The following is a 20,433-nucleotide window of genomic DNA, read 5'->3' as shown; positions in this document are numbered from 1 at the left end:
AATGTAACATCTTTAAAACATTGCTTTGTAGGTATACACAACAGTATATCCCCCTTGTAAGCAAGGAGAGGCATCGCAAAGCAAAACCTTTATGGCCGAATAAAAGTGTTATTGTAGAGGTTGGTAAGAAAAAACGTGCTTTTAGGGCATTCAAGTTAGCTGGGACAGCAGAAACTTTCATCAGGTACAAGGAAGCAAATAAAGCATGCAAAAAAGCTATCAAGCAAGCTCAAATAGAAATGGAAAGGGATATTGCAGCTAGGAGTAAAAAGAATCCTAAATTATTTTTTAATTATGTGAATAGTAAAAAAAATGAAGCAAGAAGGGGTGGGAACTTTATTATCACGGGGGGGGTAAGTTGGTTGATGAGAATGGGGAAAAAGCTGAAATTTTGAACTCTTATTTTTCATCTGTCTATACATCTGAGGAGCCAGATAATGAAGGCTTCCCTTTTAATATACCCAGTTCTAGTAATTTAGCTACTGGCGCATGGGTCACTCGGGAGAAAATTCAAAAGAGACTTGAACATGTAAAGGTAAACAAAGGTCCAGGGCCAGATGGGATTCATCTCAGGGTATTAAATGAGCTGAGCGCTGTGATTGCCAAACCTCTTCACTTAATTTTTCGGGATTCATTGAGGTCTGGCATGGTGCCGAGAGACTGGCGGATTGCTAATGTGGTGCCGTTATTTAAAAAGGGATCCCGTTCTCAGCCTGAAAACTATAGGCCTGTTAGTCTGACATCAGTAGTAGGAAAACTTTTGGAAGGGGTAATAAGGGATAGGGTACTTGAATACATTGCAGTTCACAATACTATTAGATTGTGCCAGCATGGTTTTATGCGTAACAGATCTTGCCAGACTAATTTAGTTGCCTTTTATGAGGAGGTGAGCAGGAACCTTGATGCTGGAATGGCAGTTGATGTCATCTACTTAGATTTTGCTAAAGCGTTTGATACAGTACCGCACAGAAGGTTAATGATCAAATTAAGGAATATTGGCCTAGAACATAATATTTGTAATTGGATAGAGAACTGGCTGAAGGATAGAGTACAAAGAGTGGTTGTAAATGGAACATTTTCTAATTGGACCAGTGTGGTTAGTGGAGTACCGCAGGGGTCAGTCCTTGGGCCTTTGCTTTTTAACTTGTTTATTAATGACCTGGAGGTGGGCATAGAGAGTACTGTTTCTATTTTTGCTGATGACACTAAATTGTGCAAAACTGTAAGTTCCATGCAGGATGCTGCCGCTTTGCAGAGCGATTTGACAAAATTAGATAACTGGGCAGCAAACTGGAAAATGAGGTTCAATGTTGATAAGTGCAAAGTTATGCACTTTGGTAGAAATAATATAAACGCAAACTATCTACTGAATGGTAGTGTGTTGGGGGTATCCTTAATGGAGAAGGATCTAGGGGTTTTTGTTGATAACAAGTTGTCTAATTCCAGGCAGTGTCATTCTGTGGCTACTAAAGCAAATAAAGTGCTGTCTTGTATAAAAAAGGGCATTGACTCAAGGGATGAGAACATAATTTTGCCCCTTAATAGGTCCCTGGTAAGGCCTCACCTTGAGTATGTGGTGCAGTTTTGGGCTCCAGTCCTTAAGAGGGATATTAATGAGCTGGAGAAAGTGCAGAGACGTGCAACTAAACTGGTAAAGGGGATGGAAGATTTAAACTATGAGGTGAGACTGTCAAGGTTGGGGTTGTTTTCTCTGGAAAAGAGGCGCTTGCGAGGGGACATGATTACTCTGTACAAGTACATTAGAGGGAATTATAGGCAGTTGGGGGATGTTCTTTTTTCCCATAAAAACAATCAACGCACCAGAGGTCACCCCTTTAGATTAGAGGAACGGAACTTCCATTTGAAGCAGCGTAGGTGGTTTTTCACAGTGAGGGCAGTGAGGTTGTGGAATGCCCTTCCTAGTGATGTGGTAATGGCAGATTCTGTTAATGCCTTTAAGAGGGGCCTGGATGAGTTCTTGATCAATCAGAATATCCAAGGCTATTGTGATACTAATATCTACAGTTAGTACTAGTGGTTGTATTTATAGTTTATGTATGTGAGTGTATAGATCGGTAGGTGTGGGTTAGGTGTGCTGGGTTTACTTGGATGGGTTGAACTTGATGGACACTGGTCTTTTTTCAACCCTATGTAACTATGTAACTATAATTGTGTAGCCAGTGCATGGGCATGGGCATGGGCATCAGGTCCCCCATTCTGGCACATACACAAGATTTTGGGGTGATACAAAGCTTGCCTTAATAACAGTGCCCACAAAATGGCAGCTGCCTGCTAGCTGTGATTGTATATTCCCAAGACTGAAGGAAACAAGATTTATATCATTTATATAGTATGTGAAGTTTATTTTGCTTAACAAACACAATAGAAAAGAAATTGGAATTATTTCTTAGAGTCACAGGTCCCCTTTAAAAAATCTTCTTGTTGTTCCTGCACCCAGAAGCATTGAATCCGCCCAGGTGCAGGCTTGGTGTTTGCTGGTGAATATTGGCTGTAATTGCCTGAACCCGGGCGGATTAAGTGCTTCTGGGTGCAGGAACAATTAGAAGATTTTTTAAGTGTATGGGCCGATTGTCAGCATGCACTTATATGTGGGGCCTTACAAGAACTGTTTGTTGATGCACCGAATATTGATGCATGTATGGCCACCTATAGGGCTCTCTTTTATTTTAAATAATGTATGATTTTTTTTTTTTTTATATCACTGTTTGGAGCATTTCGTAAGTTTATTTACTTAATGGGCAATCCATCAAATAAAAGATAAGGGTCAAACTACAAAAATCTAGCAAACAGCACGGTTAACCATACTGCACACCTTAGTGTCCTCCTCATGCACTTACAAGCACAAAAGCTGACCTTATCAAAACGTAATGGGTACTCAACAGTCTTAAAAATCCCTTATTCTCAATAATGGGGCCATTGTTTACCTATATTCTAGGAATTTTTAATGTATTGCACTCTTCTTTTTCCTCACAGGATGAATTAATAAAAAAAAATTGCAAACTTTCTCAGGAAGGCAGTTTCTGCATATTTAGTTTTATAACTAAATAGTTTTAAATTATAAGCATGTTTAATTTGGGCATCATATTTTGAATTTAGAATTCGGTAACTTTTATTGGGGGACTGATGCCTGGTTTATCCATTCTTTCTTTAAAAAATATATCTATCTCTATAACTATATAAACTAGTAAACATTTGTAGATTAGCCACCAGGATTGGGGATTGTTATTTTGTATGAATTATATTTTTAATTTGCTGTGATTTCTGCACAACAATGGCTTGTAAGGTTAAATGGTGCAACAATGAAAAATAAAGTCTCTCCTCCAGTAAAAGTTGAAAAATCTGCAATTCTTTATGCAGAAGGAGATGGTTTCTCATGCATATGAAGTTAGGATGACAGAGGATTTTTTTCTTATTGTTTATTGTGTTTCCAGTGCTTGTTAGTACATATTACCAGGAGCACTGAGTATAATAAATATAATGTGTAGATTGGGAAACGGACACATCAGAAGCTTGAACTGACCTGGCTGTCTGAATATAATCCTTCTAATGTTGGAGCAGGCATTTTATAGCATGAAGCTCATCACTTTATTGAGAGGACATTGATAGGTGCAATCCAGAAACACTATATTTAACCAAAGATATAAATCAGTTGTAGTAACTCAACTGAATTTATTGAAGTCTTTTATTGTGTATTGAAATTAAAATAGTAATTGGGGAGCAAGATTATCTAAATCAGTCATTAAAGAAGAAGGAAAGGTAAAATCACTGGGGGGTGCAAAAATGTTAGGCACCCCCCAATTATTGTAATTGCTTACCTCAGTGCTGTCCAACTTCTGTGGTACGAAGGGCTGAAATTTACCTGGTCTACATGGTGGAGGGCTGATAAGGAAAGCCGTTTTGACCACTCCCCTTTTTTATACCACACCCAAATCAAACCACACCCATGTTATCAGAAGATTATTTAGCCATACCCACATTAATGGTGAAAGCGCAACAAAAACCCAAATGGTTTTTGTTCACTGCAGAATATCACCCTTCATTCATATGTGAATTTTATGTCATATTAAGACATACCCTTAAATACACATGTTAGGGGCCATATAATGGCTATTTCCAAATGCTAACAAACTCCCAGAACAAACCCCTGCCAGGTTCACCTCTCACAGGCAGCATAGGGCAGGCAGAGTATGGCACATAAAAAGGTAAGCAGTCACAGCAGCCAGACAGGTGGGGAGGCTGCAGCCACCAGTTGGACAGCACAGATTGGTGCTCCTGTTAGGAGAAGACCGCACCAGCTCAGGGTAGCTGCAAATTAGTGATCCTCGAAATCCTGGGCCAGAGCATGTGCATTGTGAAAAAGCCGGGTTTTTTTTTTTTTGTTACAGTTTTGCTTTTCACTACTACTTACATTATATAAAAAAAATGTTTAAAGGAGAAGGAAAGCTTAATAAAGTGTTAATCATTCAATTCTCTCAATAGTGCCCTTAAGTCTCCCCATATTTCTCCTGTTCAGATGATCAGAAGACTCATAGGGGAAAAAACACTGAGCTCTGTAAACAAAATTCCTATAATGCCACGCTCCTGCACCAAGACTCCTGTACATGTGCAGTTTGTAAGACTATGAGGAAGCTTCCTGCTGAATGGCTCAGATCACACATTCTTAAGTGGGGGGAGGGAGTTCTTGGCATTCTTGAGGGAGGGGGGAGCAGGAGAGAGGAGAGAGCTGCAGAGACTCTGGCACAGGAATTAAGGAGACAAGAAATCCTTTTTCTTTTGATAGAGGACTCAGTGCAGCATTTCTGTGAGTGCTTATTGCTGTATTTACAGCAATAAATAGACCTTTCTGATGAAGCTTACTTGGTTTTCTATCTCCTTTAAGGTTTTTAGTAGCCATAAGACATGATGTTCCTCTTAACAGTACAGAACTCTAATGGGAGCCACAGCTGCCACATATTCCAGATGATAGTTCTCATACACATACAGTACAATCTACCAGCTCTATCTTTAAGTAAGTGGCACATGTTATGAAGGTATTATTATAAGGTAAAGTTGAAAGAGACATAAAAAATATTGTAGGCAATTATAAATAATATATGGTGCTGGTTTTACTTACTAAGCTAAAAATTAATACTATCTGAAAAATAGTCCCTTTATATACAGCTTCCTATAGATCCTCTCTGATCTCTGTCCATGTGGCAAATGAGGGGTGGGCATGTCCTAAGGCAGGGGTCCCCAACCTTTTTTACCCTTGAGCCACACTCAAATGTAAAAAGAGTTGGGGAGCACCACAAGCATAAAAAAGTCAGGAATTCAAAAATAAGTACCTGCTTTGAGGCCACTGGGAGCATCATCCAAGGGGTTGGTGAGCAACATGTTGCTCGCAAGCCATGGGTTGGGGATCATTGTCCTAAGGGATAGTTAATTAACCTGCAGTCATACAACACTGTTCCCTGTCAGGTCAGTCTAGCTGCAGATTGGTTCCTATCCTATAGTGTATTGTGGGGAGTGCCACCCCTGCATAGCCTGAGAAAGGAGCCAGCAGAAGAGAGACAGATTGTTGGGACTGGGAGGGTTTTGCAGAAATTTCTCAATAAATCGGTCCAAAAAAAACTTTACACATTATCTGCTATTGTTAGAGTAGAATAATGCACTGGCACTTTCTTGTTTTTCACACAATATGTCTCCTTTAATGCCTGGAAACAATGTATTGTTAGTGTTATGGGTAGAATTTTTATTTACCTAGATTAGAGCATCATTGTTTTAGAATACCACATCCCTCAATAATCTGAAAAAAAGGTTAATTGTGCCCAATTTTCAATGCTGTTGAACATTGACTTGCGCTCACATTGGCATATGTTAGCAAATGCTTGTGTCCTATACTACTTTCTCAATGCAGTAGTTCTCTCAAGCATTATTTTTGAGTTTCTAATAAGTAGAATTAGTTCAAAATGGAATTTGGGATAATCGTATTCATTTATACTCTGTTCCGGATTGTAGTAAAAAAAAAAGGGAAACAGACAAAAGTAGTTATGCAGCATTTGGTCTGTCAGAAGCCATAAATCTGTTGTACAACTGTAACATGCTTATGGGCAAGGTTGGCCCGGTTTAAAGGAGAAGGAAAGTCATTTTGGCATTTTACTGCCAATATTTTTGCCACATTAGTGCCACCTAGAACAATTTATTTATTATGCAGAAAGCATTGCCATACCTGAGTAAAGAGCCCTAGAAGCTTTCTCAGTTTATTTAAAATGGCAGCTGCTGTATTAAGCAGCTTCCTGTTTGCAGTCTAGGCTTTATAGCTCAGATAACACATTCCTAAGCGAGGGGGGAGGGAGTTCTTAGCATTCTTATGGGAGGGGGGAGCCGGAGAGAGGAGAGAGCTGCCAGACTCTGGCCACCGGCATTAAGGATGTTTCTGAGACATCCAAACAACATGTTTACAAAAAAGGAGACAAGAAATCCTGTGTTTCTTTTGATAGAGGATAGTGCAGCGTTTCTGTGAGTCCTTATGGCTGTATTTACATGGACCTTTCTGGCAAAGTGTACTTAGTTTTTACCTTTTCTTCTCCTTTAAGACTGCCTCAGTTGGTGTTTTTTGCTTTTCTTTTGTATCATCTAAAAGCTGATACTTGAGCAAAAGTTTGTGTCTGTTTTTTAACTCCAAAACTTAGTCAGACTAATGTGTGTAAACATTATTAGTTGGGGTGGTTTAAATTCTTCAACTTCAAAGTTTGTAACCGTTGCACTGATTCTGTTCTGTTTTGTAAGCTCTATCAGAAAGGTCTATGTAAATACAGCCATAAGCCCTTACAGTAATGTAAGGTAGTAAGATAGTCCTCTATCTAAAGAAACAAATGATTTCTTGTCTCCTTTTTTGTAAACATGTTCTTAGGGTATGTGACTTCCTCTCTCAGAAAAATCCTTCATTCCACAGAATATGTGCAGTTCTCCCCCGCTCCCCCTCCTCTTCCCATAAGAATTCATAAAACTCACTCTCCCCACCCTTTGGAATGTGTGATCTGAGCTATAACGCTAGACTTAGACTGCAAGCAGGAAGCTATGAAGACCAAGCTAAAATGGCAACTGCAATCATAAACAAACAGAGTAAGTTTCTAGGGCTGTTTACTCAGATATGGTAATGCTTTCTGCAGAATAAATATAGTATTCTAGGTGGCACTAATGTAGTGAATCTGTTGGCAGTAAAATGCCCTTTTAATTTTTGTATTAGATTCATACTAATGGAAATAAAAAATAATTTAATAGGGAATAGGGTCTCTGGCATATTGGATGTTTGGCAAATTACAATTATATTTTATGTTAATTCTTTTTTTTTTTTGTACCTTTCATTGCAGATTTTCACGATGAGCCTAACCCATCCGACCATCCACAAGCAAGCACAATATTCCTTAGCAAATCCCAGACTGATGGTGAGTTTCTGCATTATTACCCAGATTTTCCCTTTTGATATGTGACTTTTGAATACATGCAGATGTAAACCGTGACAGTTGCTGTGGAGAGGTGAATCACCCTTAATTGCAAGTGAAAGCTGTTTCTGTCTGTGCATTGCTATCTTAAATTAGCATCTTGGCAGATTTGAATTGTGGTTGAGAATTTTGTATATCGACTCCACCAAATTTTGCTTGGAAAACCTGCCTGATTTGAAAATATTGGAATTAGGAATGAGTGAGCTTGGCAAGTTTCTCTTTAAAGAACTCATGTACACAGCCTGGAACCATCAAGCACATCCTGCAGATGCCTAACCTGCTTGCAGGGCCAATATAAGAAGTGGGGAACATGAGAATTTGCCCTTAGAGGTACATTAGGTGTTAAGATTGGGGAGTGCTATGGGTAGAGCTAAGTTTCAGGCCTTCCTCTTGGTTGTCATTACAGCTGGGAATTTCTTATAGTTTATTATTCCGTATAGAAAGGTGTCTAAAGGCCTTCGAATGACTGCCAGTTCGGGTTATAAGTGTCAGGGTCGAACCACCATTTAATGTAGTGCACTACTAGAGATATAAATCTTTTAGACCCAGTCCCCCATCTTTAGTGAAGGGGGTTAGTTTACGCCAGGCAATTCTAAGGGGCACATTTACTAAGACACAAATTCGAATCCGAATTGGGAATATGGACAGGAAAATTGTGAAATATGTACAGATCTTAAAAATGTTAATTTTTCCCCAGAGTGTTAGAGGGAGGTTAGACCACAGGGTAGGGAAGAGTATTGTTCAGAGGGTATAGAACAGGTTCAAGATTACGTGATCGAAAAGTAGCTTAAGTAGCTTGATCAAAGTGGATTTGAATTATAAGGTGTTTGAATGCCTCTGCTGCCATTAAGGGGGTTTCCTGCGGTAAGGCAGGAAGGGGTGTTGGATTCAGACGTTATAAAGTAGATTTATTCCCACTGATTTGCAATACACAAAGTTTTCCAAAGTGCGTTATCGTATTGCCTAATTATGAGGGGCCTGCATCTGCTAAGTGGACTAATAAGTCATCTGCGTAAAGGGAGACTTTTTTTTTTTTTTTTTTTTCTTCATTGGTCCCAGACAATGGCGAGAGGCTCAATGGCTAGGGCAAACAACAGGAGTGAAAGTTGACACCCCTGCTTGTTGCCCCTTGCAAGTGGTAAAGATTCCGATGATACTCTATTTGCCCTAACCCTTGCTGTGGGAGCCAAGTACAGCATACAGATCCAACACACAACTCAAGTTGGACCCAAAGCCAAATTTGGAAAGCAAGGGCCACAGATAAGTCAACTTCACAGATTCAGATGCCTTAGTGGAATTCAGTCATGGTACTACCCGCGAGCCTGAATTATCATGCGCAAATTAAAAATAATGTCCTTAAGTTGATGTAATAGTTTTACCGGCGATTAACTGAAGTTTGGTCCAGGTGGATGAGATCTGGCATGACTTAGGCTAGCCTACTTGCCAGTAACTTAGTTAAGGATGGATATCGGTCTATAAGTATTACAGGACTGCAAATCTTCTTGGGGTTTCAGTATCCAATCAATGATGGCCTTCATAAAAGAAGGTGGTAAGGAAAGGTTCCGAGTTACCATTGTATGTGTATTCAATATGTGGGGGACTAACTCATCAGAAAGACTTTTTTATATAGGTCTGCCGGTATACTGTCTGGTCCCGGAGCCTTACCAAAGGCTAAGGCGTTAATAGCTTGCTGCAACTCTTTAGTAATAGGAGAGTGAAGACTGTCCCTCTTAGCTGCTGTTAGTGTGGAAATGCGAATGAGGTGTTGCTGTGTATCTGTCTCAGTATATTTAGCATGAGTGGTGTACAAAGCTCTAAAATAGGTTGCAAAAACTTTTGCTATTTCCTGTTATTTAGAGCAGGGGGTGCTATTTGAAGTTATTATAGTTGGGATTGCGGTTGAGGGAGCTTGTAATTTGGCTAGGTAGGCTAGTGTTCTGCTGCTTCTGTCCCCAGATTCAAATACATGTTGGTATGAGTACAACTGGGGCTTTATTTGTTCTCTTGCTAGGGAGTGATGAGAGTCTACCAGTTTACTGTAGTTTATTGGATTAGGATTGGCTGTGGCCTCTTGGTCTTTCTCCGCCTCCACCACCCAGGCTTTGGTTTTTATACTAGCTTTCTTAATTACACTAATAAGTTGCCCTCTCATATATGCTTTTGAGGCATCCCACAATATTGCAGAAGAGGCTCTGAGGGCCGCATTGTAGTCTCTCTAATTCAGCATGCACAAAAGAAATGGTCTTGGTGGGAATCCTAGGCTTTCTCAACCACCGATTCATTGCAGAATACATCATTCCCAAGAGTCTCTTTGAGACAGTTTTCTATGAAGGCCTCGCATGTTGGCCTTCTGACTTTTCAGGTAGGCCCACAATGCGCACACTGTTTCTACGAAGTCTGTTTTCCAAGGCTTCCATTTTGTCAAGTGCCTGTTGAAGCTGTGTTTGGAAGAGGAGATACCATGTCCTCTAATGAGGAGATTCTAGCCCCTCCACCTCTGTAGTGCGTTCTTATATTTTGCAGATCATGATGCAGGAGAGAGCTATCTACTTCAGTTCTCTATAGTTGTGTTGTTGTAGCAGTGTGGCTTTCTAGTATCGCCGAAAGGTGTTCACTTGGCATGGGTTGTGATGCCTTCGCTCCTATTCCTGGCGAGGGAGTGAGGGTGGGGGTGAGTCACCATTTGTGGCGGGTTGGAATTCCTGTCACTCTGTACGTGCAAAGCACTCCAATACCACGACTGCTTATGCTTTTGTGAGTGCTTCCCCATTTTCCAGTTGACTCAAAGTAACACTGCTGTAGTGGGATGCGGAATAACTGGGGAGTCTCTTCAGTCCTTATTACAGGGGTCAGCGTGTATTTTGGGGAACCTGGGAACCCCAGGAGCACAGAAAAGCACATCTTTCCAGTGCATGCCAGGACATGCCCACAAGAAAGACTTATTTTTAATATTGAATTTATTAGAATAAAAATACCTGGGATCTCTTTCCTGTTAGGGGCTTTTCTTTGGCTCAATCTCAATGTTTCATATTGTCATGCCTGTGAATCATGGTGCTTTCCAAATTAGTAATTAGGAATAGGTTTTGTTATCCAGAAACCTGTTATCCAAAACATTCTGAATTGCAGGAAGCCATCTCCCATAGACTCCATATTAATCAAATAATTCACATTTTTACTCTAATAATAAAATGGTACAGGTATGGGACCTATTTTCCACAATGCTTGGGACCTGGGGTTTTCCAGATAAGTGATCTGTAATTTAAATCTCCATACTTTAATTCTACTTAAAAAAAATCATTAAACCCAGTAGGATTGTTTTGCCTCCAATAAGGATTAATTATATCTTACTTGGGATCAAGTGTAAGGTACTGTTGTATTATTACAGAAAAAAAAGGAAAGTTTTCAGATAATGGATCCCATACCTGTACTTGTAACTAAGACATAATTAGTTCTTATTAAATGTTTAGATGAGAAATGAGACAAAGATAAATCATTTCAGAACTTTTTCCACCTTTAATGTGACCTATAAACCGTACCACAAGATGAAATCTTTTAGGTGTAGGGAAGAAAACCAAAAAAAATAAAATAATGTGGTTGCATATACAGTGGTGTGAAAAACTATTTGCCCCCTTCCTGATTTCTTATTCTTTTGCATGTTTGTCACACTTAAATGTTTCTGCTCATCAAAAACCGTTAACTATTAGTCAAAGATAACATAATTGAACACAAAATGCAGTTTTTAAATGAAGGTTTACGTTATTAAGGGAGAAAAAAAACTCCAAATCTACATGGCCCTGTGTGAAAAAGTGATTGCCCCCCTTGTTAAAAAATAACTTAACTGTGGTTTATCAATTTCAATTTTCAATTTCAATATCAATTTCTGTAGTCACCCCCAGGCCTGATTACTGCCACACCTGTTTCAATCAAGAAATCACTTAAATAGGAGCTACCTGACACAGAGAAGTAGACCAAAAGCACCTCAAAAGCTAGACATCATGCCAAGATCCAAAGAAATTCAGGAACAAATGAGAACAAAAGTAATCGAGATCTATCAGTCTGGTAAAGGTTATAAAGGCATTTCTAAAGCTTTAGGACTCCAGCGAACCACAGTGAGAGCCATTATCCACAAATGGCAAAAACATGGAACAGTGGTGAACCTTCCCAGGAGCGGCCGGCCGACCAAAATTACCCCAAGAGCGCAGAGACAACTCATCCGAGAGTCCACAAGAGACCCCAGGACAACATCTAAAGAACTGCAGGCCTCACTTGCCTCAATTAAGGTCAGTGTTCACGACTCCACCATAAGAAAGAGACTGGGCAAACCACTTTTAAGCAAAAAGAACATTATGGCTCGTCTCAATTTTGCTAAAAAACATCTCAATGATTGCCAAAACTTTTGAGAAAATACCCTGTGGACCGACGAGACAAAAGTTGAACTTTTTGGAAGGTGCGTGTCCCGTTACATCTGGCGTAAAAGTAACACAGCATTTCAGAAAAAGAACATCATACCAACAGTAAAATATGGTGGTGGTAGTGTGATGATCTGGGGTTGTTTTGCTGCTTCAGGACCTGGAAGGCTTGCTGTGATAGATGGAACCATGAATTCTACTGTCTACCAAAAAATCCTGAAGGAGAATGTCCGCTTCAGTTTGAGTTGACAAACAGATGGCCGATCTTGGGTGCTGCAGCAGGACAATGACCCAAAACACACCAGCAAATCCACCTCTGAATGGCTGAAGAAAAACAAAATGAAGACTTTGGAGTGGCCTAGTCAAAGTCCTGACCTGAATCCTATTGAGATGTTGTGGCGGTTCATGCTAGAAAACCCTCAAATAAAGCTGAATTACAACAATTCTGCAAAGATGAGTGGGCCAAAATTCCTCCAGAGCACTGTAAAAGACTCATTGCAAGTTATCGCAAACGCTTGATTGCAGTTATTGCTGCTAAGGTTGGCCCAACCAGTTATTAGGTTCAAGGGGCAATTACTTTTTCACACAGGGCCATGTAGGTTTGGATTTTTTTTCTCCCTAAATAATAAAAACCCTCATTTAAAAACTGCATTTTGTGTTTACTTGTGTTATCTTTAACTAATAGTTAAATGTGTTTGATGATCAGAAACATTTTGTGTCACAAACATGCAAAAGAATAAGAAATCCGGAAGGGGGCAAATAGTTTTTCACACCACTGTATATGTACACCCTTAAACTAATACTTTTTGAAGCACCTTTTGATTTGATTACAGCACTCAGTCTTTTTGGGTATGAGCATGGCAAATTTTGCCCACTCTTCCTCAAATCTGTCAGATTGCGAGGGCATCTCCTGTGCACAGCCCTCTTCAGATCACCCCACAGATTTTCAATCGGATTCAGGTCTGGGCTCTGACTGGGCCATTCCAAAACTTTAATCTTCTTCCGGTGAAGCTTTTTAGCAGAAGCCTGAAGGTTTTGTGCCAGTATTGACTGGTATTTGGAACTGTTCATAATTCCCTCTATCTTAACTAAGGCCCCAGTTCCAGCTGAAGGAAAACAGCCCCAAAGCATGATGCTGCCACCACCATGCTTCACTGTGGGTATGGTGTTCTTTTGTGATGTGCAGTATTGTTTTTGCGCCAAACATATTTTTTGGAATTACGGTCAAAAAGTTCAACCTTGGTTTCATCAGACCATAACACCTTTTCCCACATGCTTTTGGGAGACTTCAGATGTGTTTTTGCAAAATGTAGCCTGGCTTGGATGTTTTTCTTCGTACGAAAAGGCTTTCGTCTTGCCACTCTACCCCATAGCCCAGACATATGAAGAATACAGGAGATTGTTGTCACATGTACCACACAGCCAGCACTTGCCAGATATTCCTGCAGCTTCTTTAATGTTGCTGTAGGCCTCTTGGTAGCCTCCCTGACCAGTTTTCTTCTCGTCTTTTCATCAATTTTGGAGGGACGTCCAGTTCTTGGTAATGTCACTGTTGTGCCATATTTTCTCCACTTGATGATGACTGTCTTCACTGTGTTCCATGGTATATCTAATGCCTTGGAAATTCTTTTGTACCCTTCTCCTGACTGATATCTTTTAACAATGAGATCCCTCTGATGCTTTGGAAGCTCTCTGGGGACCATGGCTTTTGCTGTGGGATGCGACTAAAAAGATGTCAGGAAAGACCAACTAGAGCAGCTGAACTTTATTTGGGGTTAAAGGAGAAGGAAAGGCTACCAAAAAGTTAATCTCAAGCTGCAGGCTTACCTTCAGTTGTCTCAATAGTGCACTTAAGTCTCCCCAAATTGCAATAGTTCAGATGATCAGAAGCCAAACAGGAAAAAAAACGCTGAGCTGGGTAAAGAGGATTCCCATAATGCATCGCTCCTGCAACGACTCTACGACCAGGACTGTAGGCGGTTCATGCGCAAACGACCCTATGCAGGCGCCTCCCTTCAGGATTCCCATAATGCATCGCTCCTTCAACAACTCTACTACCAGGACTGTAGGCAGTGCATGCGTAAACAACCCTAAGCAGGCGCCCCCCTTCAGCCCCCGCTCCTCGCTCCTGCACAGATACCAACCAGCACAGCCCCGCACCTGCTTGCTGCATCCCCGCCACCGCACAGACTGAAGAAACTCTGTCTCCCCGCGCGCACTCCCCTTCAGCACAAGCAGGCAGCGTGTCGCCATGGCAACCGGAGTGCGCCTGCTTGTGCTGAAGGGGAGTTTCTTCAGTCTGTGCAGTAGCGGGGATGCAGCAAGCAGGTGTGGGGGTGGTTGGTATCTGTGCAGGAGCGAGGAGAGGGGTGTGGGGGCCGGGCGGCGTGGGATCACAAAGACACAGCCTGCAAGTGCTTTGGGGGGGGGGGGGGGGGGAGTGCCAGACACAGCCTGGCTGGGGACGCATGTGCAGTAAAGAGTAGTGAGGTAAAGGAAGTGGGCATCCCTATTAAAGATGGCGGCGCTGTTCACTGAAAAGAGTCTGTAGTATGTAGTAAGTGTATCTCAGTAAATCTTTCTCTAGGCAAGCCAGAAATATAGCGTTTCTACATAGCGATAGTAGTATTATTGAATAGTGTGCTTTTAATTGATTTTGACTTTCCTTGTCCTTTAATCAAAGGCACTTTAAATGATGGCAGGTGTATGCTGACTCCTATTTAACATGATTTTGAATGTGATTGCTTAATTCTGAACACAGCTACATCCCCAGTTAGAAGAGGGTGTGCACACTTATGCAACCACATTATTTTAGTTTTTTGGTTTTCTTCCCTCCACCTAAAAGATTTCAGTTTCTTTTGTCAATTGAGTGGTATAGTTTATAGGTCACATTAAAGGTGGAAAAAGTTCTGAAATGATTTATCTTTGTCTCATTTTTGTACAGCACAGCAACCTGACATATTACCATGGGTGTGTAGACGTTTTTTATCCAATGTGTGTGTGTGTGTGTGTGTGTATGGAGACATAGAATTAATTATTTATTATACACAGATATAGGGGCTGATTTACTTACCCACGAACGGGTCGAATGGAGTCCGATTGCGTTTTTTTCGTAATGATCGGTACTTTGCGATTTTTTCGTATGTTTTGCGATTTTTTCGGATTCTTAACGAATTTTTCGGATCCAATACGATTTTTGCGTAAAAACGCGAGTTTTCCTATCCATTACGAAAGTTGCGTAAAAAGTTGCGCATTTTGCGTAGCGTTAAAACTTACGCGAAAAGTTGCGCATTTTTCGTAGCGTTAAGTTTTAACGCTACGAAAAATGCGCAACTTTTCGCGTAAGTTTTAACGCTACGAAAAATGCGCAACTTTTTACGCAACTTTCGTAATGGATACGAAAAACTCGCGTTTTTACGCAAAAATCGTATTGGTAACGAAAAATTTGTACAGAATCCGAAAAAATCGCAAAACATACGAAAAAGTCGCAAAATGTTCGTTTTCAAGTCGGAACTTTTCCAATTCGGGTCGGATTCGTGGGTTAGTAAATCAGCCCCATAGAATCTATCATTTTCTGTAATATGGATAATTATACCTTAGGTCTGCTGAAAGACATTTAATCATTAAAAAAAACAGAATTGTTTTGCTACTAATATGGATGAATTATTAGCTTATAATGGAGTCTGTGGGAGATGGCCATCCCATAATTCTTCTAGAGTTTTCTAGATAACATGGTTCCGTATATAATATATATAATTTTTTTTTTTTCTTCAAACTTCTTGTTCCTCCCAGGAAATACCTCTAAAAAAATCATGCTGTTCAAAATGGCTTGCATGTAAGTCAAATAAAGGGCAAAACTTTGGTGGTACTAAAAGGAGTTAAATCACTTCTTGGTTTTGCCGTATGCTAAACATGGAATGTTTTTCTCTTTGTGAAGGTACAGTCTTGCACTGTTTTATCAAAAACGGAATCCCGTATGTTATCGCTGTTGATAACATTTATACTGCTTATATGACATTTGCTAGAACAGTGATTCTGCTAATTTTTTTGTAGCTGCCAATGCAGAGGAGCAAATATGGAAAAACCTTTGTTATTGATATCCATAAAAAATATCTGCTTCTTGACACACACATACACTGTTCCTTCATTTTTGTTTATTTTTATGGGCAGTGCAAAACCCCACTCTTTTCTGTTGCTATTGCTGTAGTTGTTCTTTTATGGCATAGCACACCTGGAAAAGGAAAGGGCTTAACCCACTATCTGCCCAATAATGTATGCTAACGTGCTTGGCAGTGAGAGTCAGGAGTGATGGCAGACTGAGGCAACTAGACAGAGGGGCTGTCATGTTGGTCCTGCAATGCCATCATCTCAGGACTGATCTCCAAGCAGCAAACACGATTGCATTGAGTCTGCAGCTACTCCTGCTTCTTCCTGCCCCCTTACAGTGTCTATTTTTGTCACTGCACCCCCTAAATACCACTCCCATTTTACAAAATGTGGCAGGTTATTTAAAGTTTGAACTCATTTCTGGGGGTTTTGGGGTCCAGTTTTGTGGTGTTACAGTTTTGCTAAAAAAAAAGACGATCGCAGTGACTAATCACAGAAACGCTTCTGCCATAGGTTATTACAGAAGTTGCTGTGACTAATCATGTATTGCGCTGAGCGGAGTATCTTAGCCTTAAGGCTAATGTCACACGAAACATATGGCGCATATTTTTCGGCAAAGCGAAAAACGCTTGCTGAGAATACAATCCATATGCTTAAAACTCCCCCTAGCTGTGCCTGCAACCGAATGAATTGAATATGCTCTGGTGCAGGCACATGTAGCCAATATCTGCATAAAAACACGAGACTTTGCATTTTCATGCATTTCATGACTTATTTTGTTATTTCATTGATTTGCACAATTATTGCATTTTTATCCCTGCATTAGTGTTCCTGGTCTGTTTTTTTGCATAGCTTTGCTGTTTGGTACTTTGGTGTAGAAAGATGCCTTAACCTATTTTGAATTCATCAGAATGTGTGCTTTCCAAAAATATATGGTTTTCTGGGGGTCCCTGTACCCCCTGTCTTCGGAAATACAATATACAACAGGGGGTCTTATTTGCAGTTGCTCAGTTAGCAGCCGAGGAAATCGATATGCGCTATTTTCATTTTGGGGTCTGTACATACCGCATACTTTGATATATATAATACATATATTTGGGGTGATGTGCCTTTGCTTGTTAGAATTTGTGTGAGATAAATATAAGCAATATTTTTCAGAAATGCTGTCCAAACTGCTAACTTAAGGAAAGCTTTGCTGTTTGGGGTAGAAAGAAATATTCAGCCATTTTGGATTTCTCTGAATGTGTACTTTTCAAAAATGTATGGTTTTCAGGGGTTACGCTACGTTTTTGCAGCTTTTACCCCACATAAAATTGCAGTGTGTTTATGATTTAGGGGAATGTAAGCCATGAAATTAGCATGCACAATGTACACTGCTCAAAAAAATAAAGGGAACACTGATGCCACACCAGGCGTAGGGCTGATTTTTTCGGCAAGCGGAAAAACGCTTGCTGAAAATTCAGCCCTACGCCTGCTACTTGTGCCTGCACCCGAATGAATGAGATACGCTCGGGTGCAGGCACATGTAGCCGATATACGCACGAAAACGCGAGAGAATTCAAAGTCTCGCGTTTTCATGCGTGTATCGGCTACATGTGCCTGCACCCGAGCGTATTCCATTCGTTCGGGTGCAGGCACAAGTAGCAGGCGTAGGGCTGAATTTTCGGCAAGCGTTTTTCCGCTTGCCGAAAATTTCAGCCCTACACCTCGTGTGGCATCAGCCTTAAACAACACAATATAACTCTAAGTCAGTCACACTTCTGTGAAATCAAACTGTCCACTTAGGTAGCAACACTGATTGACAATCAATTTCACATGCTGCTGTGCAAATGGAATAGACAACAGCTGGAAATTATAGGCAATTAGCAAGACATCCCCAATAAAGGAGTGGTTCTGCAGGTGGTGACCACAGACAATTTCTCAGTTCCTATGCTTTCTGGCTGATGTTTTGGTGACTTTTTAATGTTGGCGGTGCTTTTACTCTAGTGGTAGCATGTGATGGAGTCTACAACCCACACAAATGGCTCAGGTAACGCAGCTCATCCAGGATGGCACATCAGTGCGAGCTGTGGCAAGGTTTGCTGTGTCTGTCAGCGTAGTGTCCAGAGCATAGAGGCGCTGCCAGGAGACAGGCCAGTACATCAGGAGACATGTAGGAGGCTATAGGAGGGCAACAACGCAGCAGCAGGACCGCTACCTCCGGCTTTGTGCAAGGAGGAACAGGAGGAGCACTGCCAGAGCCCTGCAAAATGACCTCCAGCGGGCCACAAATGTGCATGTGTCTGCTCAAACGGTCAGAAACAGACTCCATGAGAGTGGTATGGGGGCCCAACGTCCACAGGTGGGGGATGTGCTTAGAGCCCAACACCGTGCAGGACGTTTGGCATTTGCCAGGGAACACCAAGATTGGCAAATTCGCCACTGGCGCCCTGTGCTCTTCACAAATGAAAGCAGGTTCACACTGAGCACATGCATCAGAGTCTGGAGAAGCCGCGGAGAACGTTCTGCTGCCTGCAACATCCACCACCATGACCGGTTTGGCAGTGGGTCAGTAATGGTGTAGGGTGGCATTTCTGTGGGGGGCCGCACAGCCCTCCATGTGCTCGCCAGAGGTAGTCTGACTGTTATCAGGTACCGAGATGAGATCCTCAGACCCCTTGTGAGACCATATGCTGGTGCGGTTGGCCCTGGGTTCCTCCTAATGCAAGACGTTGCTAGACCTCATGTGGCTGGAGTGTGTCAGCAGTTCCTGCAAGACAAAGCATTGATGCTATGGACTGGCCTGCCCGTTCCCCAGACCTGAATACAATTGAGCACATCTGGGACATCATGTCTCACTCCATCCACCAACGCCACGTTGCACCACAGACTGTCCAGGAGTTGGTGGATGCTTTAGTCCAGGTCTGGAAGGAGATCCCTCAGGAGACCATCCTCCACCTCATCAGGAGCATGCCCAGGCGTTGTAGGGAGGTCATACAGGCATGTGGAGCCCCCACACACTACTGAGTCTCATTTTTACTTGTTTTAAGGACATTACATCAAAGTTGGAGCCTGTAGTGTTTTTTCCACTTTAATTTTGAGTGTGACTCCAAATCCAGACCTCCATGGATTGATAAATTTGATTTTCATTGATAATTTTTGTGATTTTGTTGTCAGCACATTCAACTATGTAAAGAACGAAGTATTTTATAAGAATATTTCATTCATTCAGATCTAGGATGTCTTATTTTTGTGTTCCCTTTATTTTTTTGAGCAGTGTATATTTTGGGGCCATGTGCCATGTGCTTTCATAAACCTTTGTACTGTGGGCATCAGTAGACCTCTGGGGTTCATATATAGGGTGTTTTATATGGTTACCTAATGTCCTGCAGAAAGTAAGATGTTGCAAAGTTGACGTTTTGAGGTGATTTTTGGAAATGTTATAAAAATCTGCAAATTCATGAAAGCTTTGCGGCTTGATGTTTTAGCATAGAAAGATATGTACCCATTTTTAAATTCGGAGTAATGTGTACTTTCCAAAAATATATGGCTTTCTGGGGTGAGCATGCTTTTTTGTAGCTTTACTCCACATAAAATGATGTGAATGTGTTGATTTTGTGGAGCTGAAATGATAGCTCATATGGGGTACGTTCATCTTGAGACCCCTAAATACCACATACTTAGGTAAACTTATATACATTGGGCATCAAACTGTTCAGTGGACCCCTGGCATTTTATCTTGGTACCTAATAATATGTGGGAGATAAGATACTGCAGAGTGGAAGCTTTGAGTTGATTTTTCAAAATGTCATTAAAATCTCCAGCTATAGGAAAGCTTTGCGGCTTGGTACTTTGGAGTAGAAAGACCATTGTGTACCCATTTTAACTTCAGGGGGATGTGTACTTTCCAAAAATATGTGGCTTTCTGGGGTAAACATAATTTTTTGTAGCTTTATGCCACATAAAATGATGTAAATGTGTTGATTTTGCTGGAACTAAAAGAAAGTATAGATAAAATTGGGGAATTTTAATTTTGGGGCCTCTACATTCCACATACTTAGGCAAACCTATGCACATTGGGCAGCAAACTGTTCAGTGGACCCCTGGTGTTATATTTAAGATATTTTACCTTATGACCTGTAGGAGAGAAGATGCTTTAGACTAGCTTTGAAGCGATTTTTCAAAAATTTTGACCTATACAAGTGAGAAATCTCCATAAAACTAAATATATTTGGTATTGGCACATTGAGGAGACATGGGTCTTTTCAAATAAGTTGTATTTTCGTGCATAAAATAATTTTGTTTCTTAGACATTTAGAAGCCTGTATCTTGTTTCATAACTGTAATTACTAAAGTGAAAGAGCACAAAATGTTCAAAAACTGTCTGACAATAAAATTTCCAGTGGTTAAGGTGGCCATGGTATGGCACACCT

At 40.9% G+C, this 20,433-nt stretch overlaps 1 protein-coding gene across 1 annotated transcript in view; it reads left to right on the top strand.

Annotated features, from left to right (window-relative positions):
- The window catches only part of ccnyl1 (cyclin Y like 1), a 57,972-nt gene that overhangs the window by 12,475 nt on the left and 25,064 nt on the right, over nucleotides 1-20,433 (top strand). Inside the window, 1 exon segment of the mRNA NM_001016919.2 lies at nucleotides 7,374-7,448. Within this exon segment, the coding sequence (NP_001016919.1) occupies nucleotides 7,374-7,448 (75 nt within the window).

Source organism: Xenopus tropicalis, chromosome 9, assembly GCF_000004195.4.
Source record: "Xenopus tropicalis strain Nigerian chromosome 9, UCB_Xtro_10.0, whole genome shotgun sequence".
Lineage (NCBI taxonomy): Eukaryota > Metazoa > Chordata > Amphibia > Anura > Pipidae > Xenopus > Xenopus tropicalis.
This window is presented reverse-complemented; position numbering and strand designations above follow the sequence as displayed.